Source organism: Mangifera indica, chromosome 4, assembly GCF_011075055.1.
Source record: "Mangifera indica cultivar Alphonso chromosome 4, CATAS_Mindica_2.1, whole genome shotgun sequence".
Taxonomy (NCBI): Eukaryota; Viridiplantae; Streptophyta; class Magnoliopsida; order Sapindales; family Anacardiaceae; genus Mangifera; species Mangifera indica.
Genome location: NC_058140.1, coordinates 16,744,979 through 16,759,525, shown reverse-complemented (window position 1 = coordinate 16,759,525; position 14,547 = coordinate 16,744,979). Strand labels below are relative to the sequence as shown.

The 14,547-nt window shown below is 36.3% G+C and overlaps 3 protein-coding genes across 6 annotated transcripts; 2 read left to right on the top strand and 1 right to left on the bottom strand.

Moving 5' to 3' along the window:
• Positions 1-1,742: 1,742 nt before the first annotated feature.
• Positions 1,743-2,465, bottom strand: LOC123214234 (ubiquitin-40S ribosomal protein S27a). Its single transcript, XM_044634017.1, has one exon. It carries the CDS (start codon positions 2,393-2,395, stop codon positions 1,925-1,927), a length of 471 nt encoding a protein of 156 aa, XP_044489952.1. The 5' UTR covers positions 2,396-2,465; the 3' UTR covers positions 1,743-1,924.
• Positions 2,466-2,618: 153 nt separating this feature from the next.
• LOC123214231 (CRS2-associated factor 2, chloroplastic) lies at positions 2,619-7,027 on the top strand. Its single transcript, XM_044634010.1, has 6 exons — positions 2,619-3,420; positions 3,507-3,634; positions 4,141-4,366; positions 4,896-5,023; positions 5,318-5,462; positions 6,233-7,027. The coding sequence occupies exons 1-6, from the start codon at positions 2,772-2,774 to the stop codon at positions 6,634-6,636; spliced, it is 1,680 nt and encodes a 559-aa protein (XP_044489945.1). The 5' UTR covers positions 2,619-2,771; the 3' UTR covers positions 6,637-7,027.
• Positions 7,028-7,998: 971 nt separating this feature from the next.
• LOC123214232 lies at positions 7,999-14,462 on the top strand. 4 transcript variants are annotated; one of them, XM_044634013.1, is made up of 9 exons: positions 7,999-8,257; positions 9,013-9,370; positions 10,008-10,041; positions 10,257-10,478; positions 12,362-12,451; positions 13,108-13,173; positions 13,253-13,344; positions 13,437-13,484; positions 14,087-14,462. In XM_044634013.1, the coding sequence occupies exons 2-9, from the start codon at positions 9,042-9,044 to the stop codon at positions 14,196-14,198; spliced, it is 993 nt and encodes a 330-aa protein (XP_044489948.1). In that variant the 5' UTR covers positions 7,999-8,257; positions 9,013-9,041; the 3' UTR covers positions 14,199-14,462. The 4 variants fall into 4 exon arrangements, with proteins under 4 accessions (XP_044489948.1, XP_044489947.1, XP_044489950.1 ...); XM_044634012.1 differs by having other exon boundaries at positions 7,999-8,265; XM_044634011.1 differs by having other exon boundaries at positions 8,002-8,261.
• Positions 14,463-14,547: the final 85 nt, after the last annotated feature.

Here is a 14,547-nt window from a genome sequence, read left to right as displayed (position 1 = left end):
TAAAAGAGTATTTAAGTTTCTGAAACACCATATATGTGTTTTTTAAAATGGGCTAAAACTTGAGAGGGATATAGTCTTTGGCCTTATATCGATGAACACTCTTTGCTTGACAGACAATTCAATATAAGCAAAAAAAATTTCTTATTTTTATCATTTTTATAGTTAACAAATAAGTTTCCCGGGAAAACTAGCTTTTTAATATTCAAGGTAACTAAAAAAAATTAAGATTTAAAGAGAATTTTAGAGCACGCTATTTCCATCTTCTAAGGCCTATCCTTATTCATCACTTGGGACTAATTTAAGCACATTCATGAGTCCCACACCAACTACAAACCGTCTCATCTCATGTACGATAAAAAATTATAATCCAACTAAATCATTAAACCATCACCCAAGTTTCCATATGAAGGAATAATGTTATACTTACTATAGACAAACCCTAGAGCGGCCTACTCCTAAGCTGCGAATGTTCTTCAAAACTATTAAAACAGGCAAGTCCATAACAGTTTGTGGAAACCTATACAGAGCTGCAAAACTGTTCAACAACCAATGGCTATTAAACACCAGAAGAAAAAAAGATGATGCAGGTAATCAGGCACTGCATCATTCGAGCACAAGCTCTTTTATACACAAGCTAAATATAATTGCCATTTCTTAGAAAGCCACTTCAAAAGACTTCGGAACATATTTATTATATTTTCTACTGCAGAAGATGGTGATAGAGTAGAGCTGAGGAAAGGAAGACTGGCAACTAGATACAATTTCTTAATCAAATGTATAAAGATTAGTCACACTCTTGAGAAGGGTAAATAACTTGACAAATTGCTTGCTCGTATGCTTTTGAACAAGAGCTTGACTTAGGACTTGCTACACAGGTAATGGGCATTGGAACAGGGAAATAAAGATGTGTCCAAACAGGGAAGATTTACAAAGAAAAAAGAATGCAGCAGGTGAAGAAAATAATAGTCTATGGCATCCATCTTTTAACAAAGAAAAAATGCCATAACTTAAGCAACTTAGAATACCAGATAGATGATGATGACAAATGACAAACCTATTTGATCTAAACTGAAAACTCATCCTAAATCATAAGCACCAGATGCCTAACAAAGACTGCAGGAAAACTCAGATAAATTATGAATAGTCATACAAGCAAAACAATTCATGCATTACTAACATGCCACCAAGCAATACTATTCACATATTACAAATAAGGTGAACGAGCAAACATCTCATCTGAAAAAGGCCCTTTGACAAAATTCAGAACAAAGATTCTCCATTATGCTGTTGCATTAAATATCATGTATAGAGAACAGTACCACAATCAAATAGGGTACCAAAATCAAATTCAATAGGTAATGTCAGCAACAAAGATATTAAATGAAGTAGTCTACAAACAAGAGAAGAAGAATGGCGTATTATTTTCCATAACCTAGTACAAGCTAAAAAAAATTTCTTTCCATGATCTACAGGTGAGACAAAGGAATTTATCTAACATCACCAACAATTAAAAAGAACTTGTACCTATCAGATTCCTCTATCTTCTTTGCAATAACCCATACACGCACAAACTTGCATGAATAGAATTTGAAGAGGCATTCTCACAAATCTCTAGGATAAAAGAACTTAACTGAAGGATTAATTTTTTAATGCTTTCATCGGATTGTTGAATAATAATCGCAACAACTATTAAAACATTAAACTAAATTCATAATACTCAAAAGAGGAGAAATTCTACCAAGTAAATAAAACATCCGAGTTTCACCAATCATTATAGAGAACCATTAGAAGCAAAACGCTCCAACATCCAGTATAAAAAAGATTAGGGAATAATAACAAAACCCTATAATACGGAACTCATAAAGCACAAAATCCATCATAATTTTACTCATAATAACATCAAAAAAAGGGTAGAACAACCTAATTAATCACCACCAGCCTTCTGGTAAACATAAGTGAGACCGCACTTTCCACAGTAGTGCCTGTCAAAGTGGTTAGCCATGAAGGTCCCGGCTCCACATTCGGCGTTCGGACACTCCTTCCTCAGCCTCTGAACCTTTCCAGAATCATCCACCTTGTAGAATTGCAACACCGCGAGCTTAACCTTCTTCTTCTTGTGCTTGATCTTCTTTGGTTTGGTGTAGGTTTTCTTCTTTCTCTTTTTGGCGCCTCCACGAAGGCGGAGGACCAGGTGGAGAGTCGATTCCTTCTGAATGTTGTAGTCAGCTAGGGTTCGGCCGTCTTCAAGCTGCTTGCCGGCGAATATGAGACGTTGTTGGTCCGGAGGGATACCTTCTTTGTCCTGGATCTTCGCCTTCACATTGTCAATGGTGTCGGAGGACTCAACCTCTAGAGTTATGGTCTTGCCGGTTAGGGTTTTGACGAAGATCTGCATGGCTGCAGAAGAAGGCGGTGAAACGGCAACTCTAAAATGAGGGGAATTGTCAATTGCCTTGTAGAGCGGCTTTTAATAGGGGATGCTAGGGTTAGAGACGTGGCCGATTACTAAAATACCCTTAGAGTTGCACTATTTCTTAAAGCTCGACCCAGCGTCATTCTTTTTATTAATATTAAACGACTACATTTAAAGGGGTGATATATATTTTCGAAAACTTCCGCTCTCATTCTCAACGGCGTCGTTTGGTGAACTCAAAAAAAATCTTTTGGCACTGGAACCGATCGACACTGCAGCAGAAAAACCAGAAAATGAAATGAGCTAGGAGCTCACCATCTCCACGAACACGTTATCCAGTAAACTCATTTCCTCTTGAATGGCGATCCTTGCTTCTCTACCAGTTATTAATCCCTTCTCATCCCTCCCTTCAAAGCCACCACCAAACGACCCCACCACGCCTTCCACCTCCACGTCACCGCCCATTCCCATTCCCAAATACCGTCCAAAACCCAGAAATAGCCCTCACAGTCCCCGGAAATCCCAAGAAAACCCAGCCCTCAAACTCCCTCACCGTCAAACACGCTACTATAAGCCGTTAAAACCCGGAGTCATATCCTCAGATGGGGATCGTACTGTCCTATTGGGTGAGTCTGGCGTGTCCTATCAACTCCCGGGGGCGCCGTTCGAGTTTCAGTACAGTTACTCCGAGACTCCCCAAGTCAAACCGTTAGCGATTCGGGAGCCGGCTTTTTTGCCGTTCGCTCCGCCTACGATGCCACGTCCGTGGACGGGAAAGCAACCGCTGAAAAAGTCAAAGAAGAAGATCCCTCTCTTTGACTCATTTATGCCGCCGCCTCCGGGGAAGAAAGGCGTGAAATTTGTTGAAACGCCGGGGCCATTCCCTTTTGGGAAGTATCCACAGGAAGGGAAAACGAGAGAAGAGATTTTGGGAGAGCCCTTGAAGAGGTGGGAAATTGATATGCTTGTTAAGCCTCTTTTGAAAAATAATCGTCAAGTTAATTTGGGTGAGTTCTGAGTTATGTTTATAGAAGTTGGATTGGTGATCTTTGATTTGATTTGATGAAGAAGTTCTGGTCTTCAACTGGTTTAGGGAGGGACGGGTTGACGCATAATATGTTGGATTTGATACACACGCATTGGAAACGGCGTCGTGTTGTAAAAATTAAATCCAAAGGTGTTCCTACTGTTGATATGGATAATGTTTGCCGCCATCTTGAGGTATTGGTTTTGTATAGTTATTTTCGCTAGCTTTTTAAGTATATGTACTATGCTTAATGCCCGCTATAAGTTTGAGTTCTTTAACTAATTTTATTGGTATGGTAACAATATGGCTGTTTGTAGCTTAATTTACTGAGATAATCTCCTGGCAAATGTTGCATTGAATGGTCTCCCATGTATCTTCATAGCCCATATTGGTCTGTAAGTAGGCCAACTATGGCGTTGCTCACAATTTTGTATATCGGTTAGTATAACTGTTTACATCAACATAAATTAGTTCTACTGATTTCTAAATAGTATGGAGACAATTCTTTCTGTCACTTTCACTCCAAAGCATAAATTGCCTACAGCACAACTTCCTAAAAACAATTCTACTTATAAGTAGTTGTGCCACTAAGCTTCATTCTAAACAAATCTTAAGCACTGAACTCAGAGTCCTTGCCATTCTATCGGTGAGCCATTGAAATTTAATGTTCTGTGTCTGCAATCTTAATTTTTAATGTCAGGATAAAACTGGGGGGAAGATCATTCATCGAGTTGGTGGTGTAGTTTATCTTTTTCGTGGCAGAAACTATAACTATCGCAGTCGTCCAGAGTACCCACTGATGCTCTGGAAACCAGCTGCTCCAGTTTATCCAAAACTTATCCAAGAAGCTCCAGAAGGCTTGACAAAGGCTGAAGCTGATAAGCTTCGAGAAAAAGGGAAATATCTTTTGCCCATATGTAAATTGGGTATGCTGTTAATCTCTAATTCTGATAAGTGATCATAGGTCATGGAGAAATAGAACTTGTGCTAGTGCTTGATGATCTAACATAGTTATGTTACTTTGTTATTTTGAAGTGTGACTTTTGAACAACCTATTTCTGCTCCACACTCCTCGACTGCTAAAATTTAGAATTAAACTGTCAATAGCTTAAAACATTCTCAAATCCTAATTTTGTTCATACTACGCTTTGTAAGGCTTGGCCTAGATTAATTTACTTGGACAACTAGTTGCCCATTCCTATTTTGTTTGGACCAAGATCTGCTGAATTTGATCGTGAAAATCTGACAACCTCTTACCCACTTTTAATATTTCAAATGAAGCCCCGAAAATATTGCATGTAGTTTGATTTGTTAATTTAGCTTTTTCTTTAGTTTGACATTTGTGAGATGTACTCATATGCTTTGTGCCTTTTTAGGGAGGTGTGTCTACATCATTATGGTTTCATCTTATATGGTTGTAAGTCGAACCACTAATTTTCCTCTTTTACATTGCAGCGAAAAATGGAGTGTACCTTACCTTAGTGAAAGATGTTAGGAATGCTTTTGAAGGAAGTCCATTGGTGAAGATTGACTGCAAAGGATTGCATGCAAGTGATTACAAGAAAATAGGTGCTAAACTTAAGGTCTGTGCATCTTTTTTTATTTTTTTGTGGATATCTAACTCCCTAGGCTTTCTGTGTTCCATGATTTTGATACAAGTAGATATGGGAAGTTGATGGAGGATAAAATAAATTCATTAAAATGCTGCTTTAAAAATGGCAAATCTGTGCAAGCTTTTGTACAAATTTTGAAGCATTATGGCAATTGTTTGTGGTCTTTTATATATCAAGTTCATTACGCTCTTGGCCAGTTGCCCCTGTGGTTAAGGATTCCATTTTCTCTGATCTCTAGCCCTCTCTTTTTCTTGTTTTTGACAGGAATTGGTCCCTTGTGTGCTATTGTCTTTTGATGATGAACAGATTTTGATGTGGAGAGGAAATGATTGGAAATCAATGTATCCAGAGGGTCTTTCAGCTTCAGTGCCTAATAACTTAGACACTGTGGGTGGATTCGATGGTCTAGGTACGTACTTGAGTAAGGGTAACTGAGATCTCAATAAATTATTTCCAGCAAAGAACCTCTAGTCTTGCTATGATTGACAACAAAGCACTTGATTTTGATTCAAATAGTTCTCCTAACAGTTAATGTGATTCTTAGATGATATTGTCGATCATTTCATTGTCCGCAAATTACGAAGACTGTAATGACGCATTTAGATATTGTTTAGCAGGATAATCTAGGTTTCTACATAGCCCCACCATAGGCATCACCAATAGTAGATTCCATATACAAAAAAAAGGAGTGGCTGTATGATTTTAGCATGTTTTAAAACAAATCAGGCTTTTGTTGGCTACTGGAATCTGGAAAGAACTAGGAAAATGTTATTTCAGAAAAGTCGAAATAGGTCCATATCAAATGTTGCAGCAGATGTAGTTTCTAGGAACTTTCATCCTCAAGTGCGACCACGTTGATTATGACCATTTGAAACCAGGGAGCTTATCATTCTCAGCTCTCCTTTTTATTTTTCTTTTGTTCCTTAAATAACTTGTTCACTGCTTAAGTTAGGTTGGATGGTCATGGTGTCATGTGACGTTTTATGATTGGCAGTAGCCGGTTTAATGAAATTATCTCTTTTCTTTTCCCAAAGCTATTTTCAAATGTGCTACTTTCTCATGTACTCAATCTTTAAGATGTTCCTCGCTGCTGTTTGGTAATACTTTGATTTGATTGATGATTAATTTTGTTGTGTAGCAGCCTTTGTTGCTCATCGATGTTTTCATAATACCTTACAGGTGATCCTAATGATAAGCCTGACCCAAAAGTTGTAAGATCAAGTCCTAAGATGATCTCCCTCTGGGAGCGTGCCATTGAATCGAACAAGGCTTTGTTGCTGGATGAGAAAAATCTTGATCTTGGTCCTGATGATCTTTTGAAGAAAGTTGAGGAATTTGATGGTGTTTCACAGGCCACAGAGCACTCCTATTCAGCCCTGGTTTTGTCAAGTGAAGATGGCACCAGTTGTTCAATGGCGGAAGGGGAAGTTGATTCTCAAAGTGATAATTATGATGAAGATGATTTGTATCCTGAGGATGACATATATTACGACACTGACTCGTCTGACCTGGACGCCACTGTCCCCGTAGGATCGTTACCAGTTGATGAAATAGCAGAGAAGCTAAAGCAGAAAAGAATATAAAAGGAATATCATACTTTATTGGACCGCGATGTCAGTTATTGTTTTTGGCATGATAAGTCGGAGAAGCTGATATGCAAGGATTAGTATTTTTTATGAATCCCAGTTTGGCATCCATCACTTTGACATATTTTGTGATGAATGGTATGATAATGTCACATAAGAGACAAACGTATGGAGACAAATTTCGGGATATTACTTGGAATCTTATAAAATTCCATTTATTCATTACTCAAAGAAGAAAAGTGTATGTTGGAATGTAAATTTATGTTACAGATTTATTCTTTCTTGTTTGGAAAGACTGGTGTAAATCTTTGAGATTGCTTGTACATTGCATTCATGTATTGCGTAGACGTTAACCTGCTGATTAACAAGATCTCACTCTTCTCATTTCCCCATTCTGTCCGTTTTCAAATTAGAAAAGAGAAATGCACAAGCTTACTGATATTGTACAATAATTCTAATAGCATCTTAAAAGACTCGTTCATAAATATTTTCGGTGGAGCCGCGTTCCTGGAGCCCGATCTGAGATGAGCAAATGGAGTGGTTAGAATGTTGGCGGCGTCGATAATAGTGAGGTCTCCATGTTAAGTAACTTGTTAGATGGGACGGGAGAACCGAAGTATTAACTTGTTCTAAGTGGAATAAAATTATGAGAATTAATCTTTCGCAGCTCCCTTTTTTTTGTCTGTTTCGTTAGGTAGTTAAGAACGTCATCTTCTCAAAAACGCTCTCCTCTAATCTTAAACTTGTAAAATTTGACAACTTTAATATCCCATTTTGCCAACCATAATTTCCTTACACTTACCAGAAACTTCCTCTTCCTCATTGTCTCTGTTTCTTCAAAAGAATCAGAAGCCAGAGAAATTGACTCAATTTGCTGGCGTACTCGCTTGCTTTCACTCTCTGTTTCTGTAGAACCCGTCCAAAGGAACTGAATCTATTTGCTGGCTTACTCAAGGTTAGGATTCTTCCTTTCTAATTTCTGAAACGTTGCTGTTTAAAGCAATTGTGGTTTTGAGCTAAGATACTTACGGATAATTTAGTGACAACTCTCCAAAAATCTAAAGAATGAAGACGACAACCTACCCGATTTAGAATTATCTGAGTTTTCACACAATATTTTTTTCTATAAACAATCCATGGATATTCAGATCACATTGATTCCCCTTTCCCTTTTTCAGATAAAATTGGCAAATAAGACAACTGACAGTTTGCTCAGAATAAGGAAAACTATTTGAAGGATTGTTTTTTTTTTTTGACGTGGATAGAATTGTTTTATTTATTGCCTGTTCATATTATTATATTAATATAAATATGGTTAGCCAAGGCGCAAAGCCTTTGTCATTTCTTATAAAGCGCAAAATAAAACAATAATAAATGTGACAGCAGGTAGGTGCCCCACGAAAAAAGCATGTTTTGTGGCCAATTTTCACTCAGTAAGTTCCTTTAGCGTCCACAATTGTTAGGTAGATCTGATAAAGACGATAAAGCACACTGGCGTAGCTGCAACTGTGCACTAGTTTCTCTTCATCTCTTTACGGTTTTGAAGAAGCAGCAAAGCTTTTGCTTTTACGTGGAGTCACCTTCTATGCATCTGTGTTTCACTCGTGTGAAGCAGTGAGTGAGTAAGATAACTCAATCCTTTTATCTCAGTTTGATTTCGTTACCGCGACTCTGTTTGTATGTATTCATATGTCTATGTTACTCTTTGTTCTTGTATTATAGAATTATGGCTTCATATCTCAGTATTCATGCGAGAATAGAGATTGTGATTGGTGTTTTTATTTCTCAATCAACTTTCCTTTTATTAAAAAAATATATTTGTAAAATTTTCTCTTTGAATTTCTGTTCTATTAAGATGAACTAATTAGAAAGCTCACTTGACCTCGCAGTCTGGCTTTTGAGCGTCAGTTGAGTGAATATTTTAGTTCACGCAGTAAAACAACTATCACCTTGAGCTCGCCATTTGGATTTTCTGTCTCAATTATGTGAAGATTTTAGCTAAATTTGTAAAACAAACTAAGCCTTTAATACTTTCTAATGTTCAACATTTCTTTTCTTCTAGAAAGAACACAAATCTTATTTGAATAGTTCATTTTTCCTTTTGTTCTTTTGTGTATCTTTTGACACTTGAGCATCAAATTTTGTACACCTCTCTTCATTATAATAAATTTCAGCTGATTCATTTAGTATTACGTTAGTTCATTATTGTTGTTGTTATTATCATTATTTTGGAGCTTTTCTCCTCATCATTCCTCTTCATGTTAGAAACTATCCATTTCTTTTAAAAAATTCAGCATGGGGATATAAAACCGAAAACGCAATGAAATATGTAGTCTGTAGTCAGTAAAAGTAATATCTTGGGCTTCTTAACAGGATCTTCAAAGCATACTCAGCAGCCTGTCATGACTGACGATACAACCTCATTAAGTTACTGGTTGAATTCAAGGTTCTTCCTCTGTGCTTTATGGATCCTATTTGCCATCGTTGCTGCATCAATTATAATATGGAAATATGAAGGCTCCAAGAAATCAAAATCTGACTGGAGAGAAAACAAAGAAGAAACAGTTGGGTCTTTGTATGAGGATGAAGCTTGGAACACATGTCTTACATGTATCCATCCTGCTTGGTTGCTTCTTTATAGAGTGACTGCTTTCACAGTTCTTTTTGCGTTGATTGCTGCTAACATTGTCACTGCTGCTGGAGGTGTTGGTGTATTTTACTTTTACACTCAGTAAGTCGTCTATTTTTATGTAGTTAGTCTTTCTAATCTGTAGATACTTCAAGTCCTCCCTTTGTTATAGAATTTTCCTTAGGCCATTTGTAAGAGGCAGACATATATATCAACTCATGCACTCATGGATAAGAATTCTCCTATGGATGTTTGCTTTTTTCTCAAAATCCACACCTTGACTCATGAGTGGACAAGTGAAGTCACTAAGAGTTGATAGGAGTATGCAAAATCATGTTTCTTTTAGTGCTTACTTGGATGAAAAGATAAGATTTTGCAAACTCCTATCAGTCCATGACGCCAAGAGTTACCTCATCCACTCGTGTTAAGAAGTGAATTTGAAATCTACATTGAAGGTTTGGATCTCTGTGTGTGTGTGTCTCTCTCTCTTTATATATAGGGAGAGATACATTGTTAACTTTAATTTTTATGAATGCATTACCATAAAAAGTTTTTGAGTACCTCACTGAAGTCATAAAATAAAAGAGGGGGAGAAAGAAATGAAGAACTCATCTGGTTGTTTGTAATTACGAGATGCTATTGGATAACCAGGTTTCTTCCTGATTACTAATAAAAACAAATGCTGCTTTTGCTGAGTGCTCAGTTTGTGATTTTTTTTTTATTTCATTATGTTGAACAGGTGGACTTTTGCTCTGGTCACAATCTATTTTGGGGTATGTCTCACATCAGAGCTAATTATACATTATATTGAAATTTGATGTTAGCTGTATTTTTTTTCTTAGAAACCAAATTCTGATTGTCAGAAATTGGTTGACCACCAACAATGTTTCAAACTTTTACTTGTTCTCAAATTAAAGTAACCTATATTTCAAATTACATGAATGTCTATCTGGACAAATTGTTCATGCTCTCAGCTTTTATGTTGTAGCTTGGATCCTCAATGTCCATATATGGATTATTATGCAAATCCCATGGCAGAGATGGTGATGATCTTCCGAGCTCCAATGTAGAGAAACACCACTACATACCTCCCATGGTCATGGAAACTGCAGATGTAGTCAATATCTCCAAAAGTCCCAAAACCCTAGCAGAAACTTGCACGCGTAAGTCTGCTGGTGTATGGGGCTATGCCTTACAAATAATTTTTCAGGTATGTCTTCTCCTACCAACTGTAAGGAGGCAATCACAACTGTACCTACACATACTTGTTCATTGCCTAAAAGACAAACTTTTAAACTTTATGTAAAATCACCTATCAGGACTTCCATTTTTATCTGCTCCATATATTTGCTTAATGGCTTAAAATATAAATAATTTGACCAAATAGCAGTGAGACTAGGATTGCCTTGTCTGTAGATATTTTAAGTTGCGATGACCTTATTTTGGTTTCACAAGAACACAGCACATGTAGTACTTTGTGCAACAAGAAAGTGCTGTGAAGTTTTAATGAATTTGTTTTGGTGATCGATGAAGTGAAGAATGCTCTGACAGCAGACCTGCTTAGATGTACTTGAGAGGGTATGGCCAACATGCTAGTGGGTTTTTTTTCTTTTAGTTCTTATAAGTTGAAAACTTCTAATGAGGTGATATCAAATAAATTCACATTCATAGTGGCTATGGTGCGTTGATCTTATACAGTTTATCTAAAACTGGAAATCTTTCTTACTATCTTCGTCGTTAAAAAGCTTGTTGGATATAATGTCCTAAATAGGTTGCCTGAAGGGAGTTAAAAGTCTTGGGCTCTTTGTTATTGATTGTTTCCTAAATAATTTTATTTATACTGTTGGCTACCCCTTCTAAATGCTCTGTTTTGTCATAGCAGAAGAACCACATTTTAGGTGGTTTTATATCACATTTCATACGTAAGTTTACAAAAATTTTCTGGGTGGGGCCAACACTTCAGTGGCTTTGCTCTGTTAGTCCTTATAAGTTTAAAAATTGTTAATGTGGGTGGCATCAACCCCATGAATTCTTATCCAAAATAGCTATATGCATTGATCTTTACATTTCAGCTTGAAACTAGGTATCTCTTGCATTTTTTGTGTTTTGACTATTTCTGAACTGAGATTTGTCAAGCCTCAGATGTGGGAAATAATATTCAAAGTTTGTCTACACAAACTGACAAGTGGAAATGTGAAAATAAAAAAGTCGATGTAGTTAGTAGGGATTTGATGGTTTTGAGAAGGAGAGAACTTTTCTCTCTTTTTTCTTATTCATTTCAACAATTAGAGCACAAATTTTATACAAGAAACAGGACCCAAAAATTGAAAGAATCCGACCGCCAACTGCAAAATTAAATGGCAGTTGCATAATTACAGCACATATTATTCAGTGAGGTCACGCTGTCACAGATGAGGTCATAATTTTACTGAGAGATCAAGATTCTACCCAGTTTCTTCTCCTACTCACACTTCAATGATGGCCAACAAATCTGTTGAGAATTCCTTGATCCTCCACCACAGAGAACCTTATGAACAGGTTTCTTTCTGCGAAGAGTTTATTATAGCTTGAATTAAAACTCTGACTGTGAGAAAGGTGGGAAGTTTTCTTCATCTCTCTCTCTCTATATATATATATAGATGAAATTAAACGAAACTAATAAAAGGAATTCCGACAGTAACTTCTCAATTATAAAAATTGCTTAGGAAAATACATTAAGGACATTAGCAGCAAATCGATAATTTCCAACAACATTATTTTAATGGTATAGCTTGATTGGTGGTCTCAAGTGATTCTCCAAAGTTCCATTGATCATGGAAGTATTCCGATGGGGACAGTGTGACAATGAAAGACTAATATCACATTAGTTTGTTTACAGGAGTTGGGATACATATTTTTATGTATAGTGCTAGTCAAGATAACTTGAACCTTTGACCTTTTGGTTCTTGACCGTGTACCAAGTAATTCCAGTTATATTGTTGGCTGCCCCATTCTACATGCGTTTAACTGGAAAAACCATATTTCAAGTGGTTTTATTATCAATATTTTAGATTTAAGCTGATCAAAATTCTTTCTCATTTGTGCTATCAACAGATATGTGCCGGAGCAGTAATTCTTACTGATATTGTATTTTGGCTCGTTCTTTATCCATTTCTATTACCAAGTGATATTGATCTAGATTTGGTATGTACCAACCTATCAACCCATTTGCTTGTTTTCTTCTCTCTGCTGTACTCCTTATTAGCTGTGCATGTACTCGAAACACTTTAATGTCTCATTGATTGCAATGTTACAAACTAATGCCACGTTGAATTGCCAATTTAACTGTATTGTTATTTGAAAACAATTTGAGCACAAATTGGGTAATCATATATATTGAAAGGTGATCATAAATCACAGGAGGGTTTAATTAGTTTACTTAGCTGTAAATTGCCCTCTAGACTTCATATCTAATCCCAGGAATGAAACTCAAAATACAGTGCCTTCATTGAAGTTATTGGTGGCTGAATATGGAGAATATTTATCCTCTAACCAAGTCTTAAACCCATGTGAAAATATATAGTCTAGATTAACTATCTCTACACATATTAGGTTACTCCAGTTATTGAACTAGTAAACCACTATTCTGAAATGAGTAATTCAGAATTTACTTTAGTATTTTTTTAAAGATATTTTATTTTCTTGTTTCAGAAAAGAAAGTCAGGCTGAAAAAAACACGACTGCAACCTGGCAGGGTTATTAATGTCATTCTTTATTCTTGTATCATGAGTTGGATTGCTTTCCTTTTTAACTGAAAGTTCCTTTCAGTTGATAACTGTTTCAACCTTTTTTAACTGCAGATTGTTGTTAGTATGCACTCACTCAATGCTGTTCTCCTCATGGGTGACATCATTTTAAATGACTTGGTATGTTGGCGTCATTGATGTTTTCAGAAGCTTGATTTTCTTTTCCTTAATATTTACAGTGTATTTTTTACTTCTTCAGCGGTTCCCTCTATTTCGAATTGCATATTTTTTCTTATGGACGGCAACATTTGTCATTTTCCAGTGGATCATCCATGCTTGTGTAAACCTTTGGTAAAGTGTGCCTTCTAATTAGATTTTTTTATTTGTTTTATTGCATAAGGAAAATTAATTTTGGTTTATAATGATGATACTCCTTTACACAGGTGGCCATATGCATTTCTCGACTTATCATCACCCTGGGCTCCGTTATGGTATGTGAAAAAAAAAAAAACTACAAATTTAAATTTGATTTATGACTATATCACCTTTTAATCTTTGTGCAAACGCCTGTATCCATCTTCCAGTATGAGAGAAGGTTAAAAAACGTTGCTCATGTTAACCCATACTTGCACCCTTCAAATGCAAGACATTTACTCCAATTATACGGTGTATTTCATTTGTGTTGGTGTTCAAATATCTGCAGAACTCAGGGTTATGGTGTTTGAAAAGGAAAAATTTAGTAATGATCATCAGTTTGTCTCATAAACTGTTATTCTTTTCACAAATCACAATATGGGTCTAACTTTATTTTACTATTCATTGCCTCACCCATCCAGCAAATATACAAAACAAAGACACGATATTGTTCTTTCTTACTTGAAAAAAATTCTACTGTTCAGCTTTTTTGCATTGTTTAGATCTAATTAATGTAGATTCAGATACAGAGGCAGTCTTTTCTAAGGCTAGCAACTACCTCTAGTTCATTGATTCATTGATTTTTAGTTGGTAACAACTGAAATCAGAGAAATGCAACCAAAGATTTAAACCATGTTTCCCGTGGCTTCTTACCCTACTGGGTTGTTGTCCTGAGCAGGTATCTTGGGGCAGGGTTGCTGCATCTCCCTTGCTTTGGCATCTTTGCTGCAATGATTAAGCTGAAGCACTTTGTGTTGTCAAAATATTTCCCAGACTCTTATCGGTGTTAACACGAGAAGAAATGAGACTTTACCCATTGGCATATTATCCATACAGATTCTCTTGATGGACTAAAACATGCATCTTCTTGATGCATTGCTGATGATGGTTATATCTGAAGAAGCATACAACATTGAATACCAAATGTAGGGATTTTCACGTACAATTTCTATTCATGTTATAATGTTAGTATCTGTGCTTTAATTAAATATGCATGTATACGTGAACTGACCTAATTTCATAAAAGCCAGTTTGCTGTCTGTTTATTATTTTAAGATCACATGGCTTTCCCTTGTATATATTAACAAAACTCCCATTGGTGCTGTTTCAAGCAGGAATTGAGTCACTGCAATTGCAGTA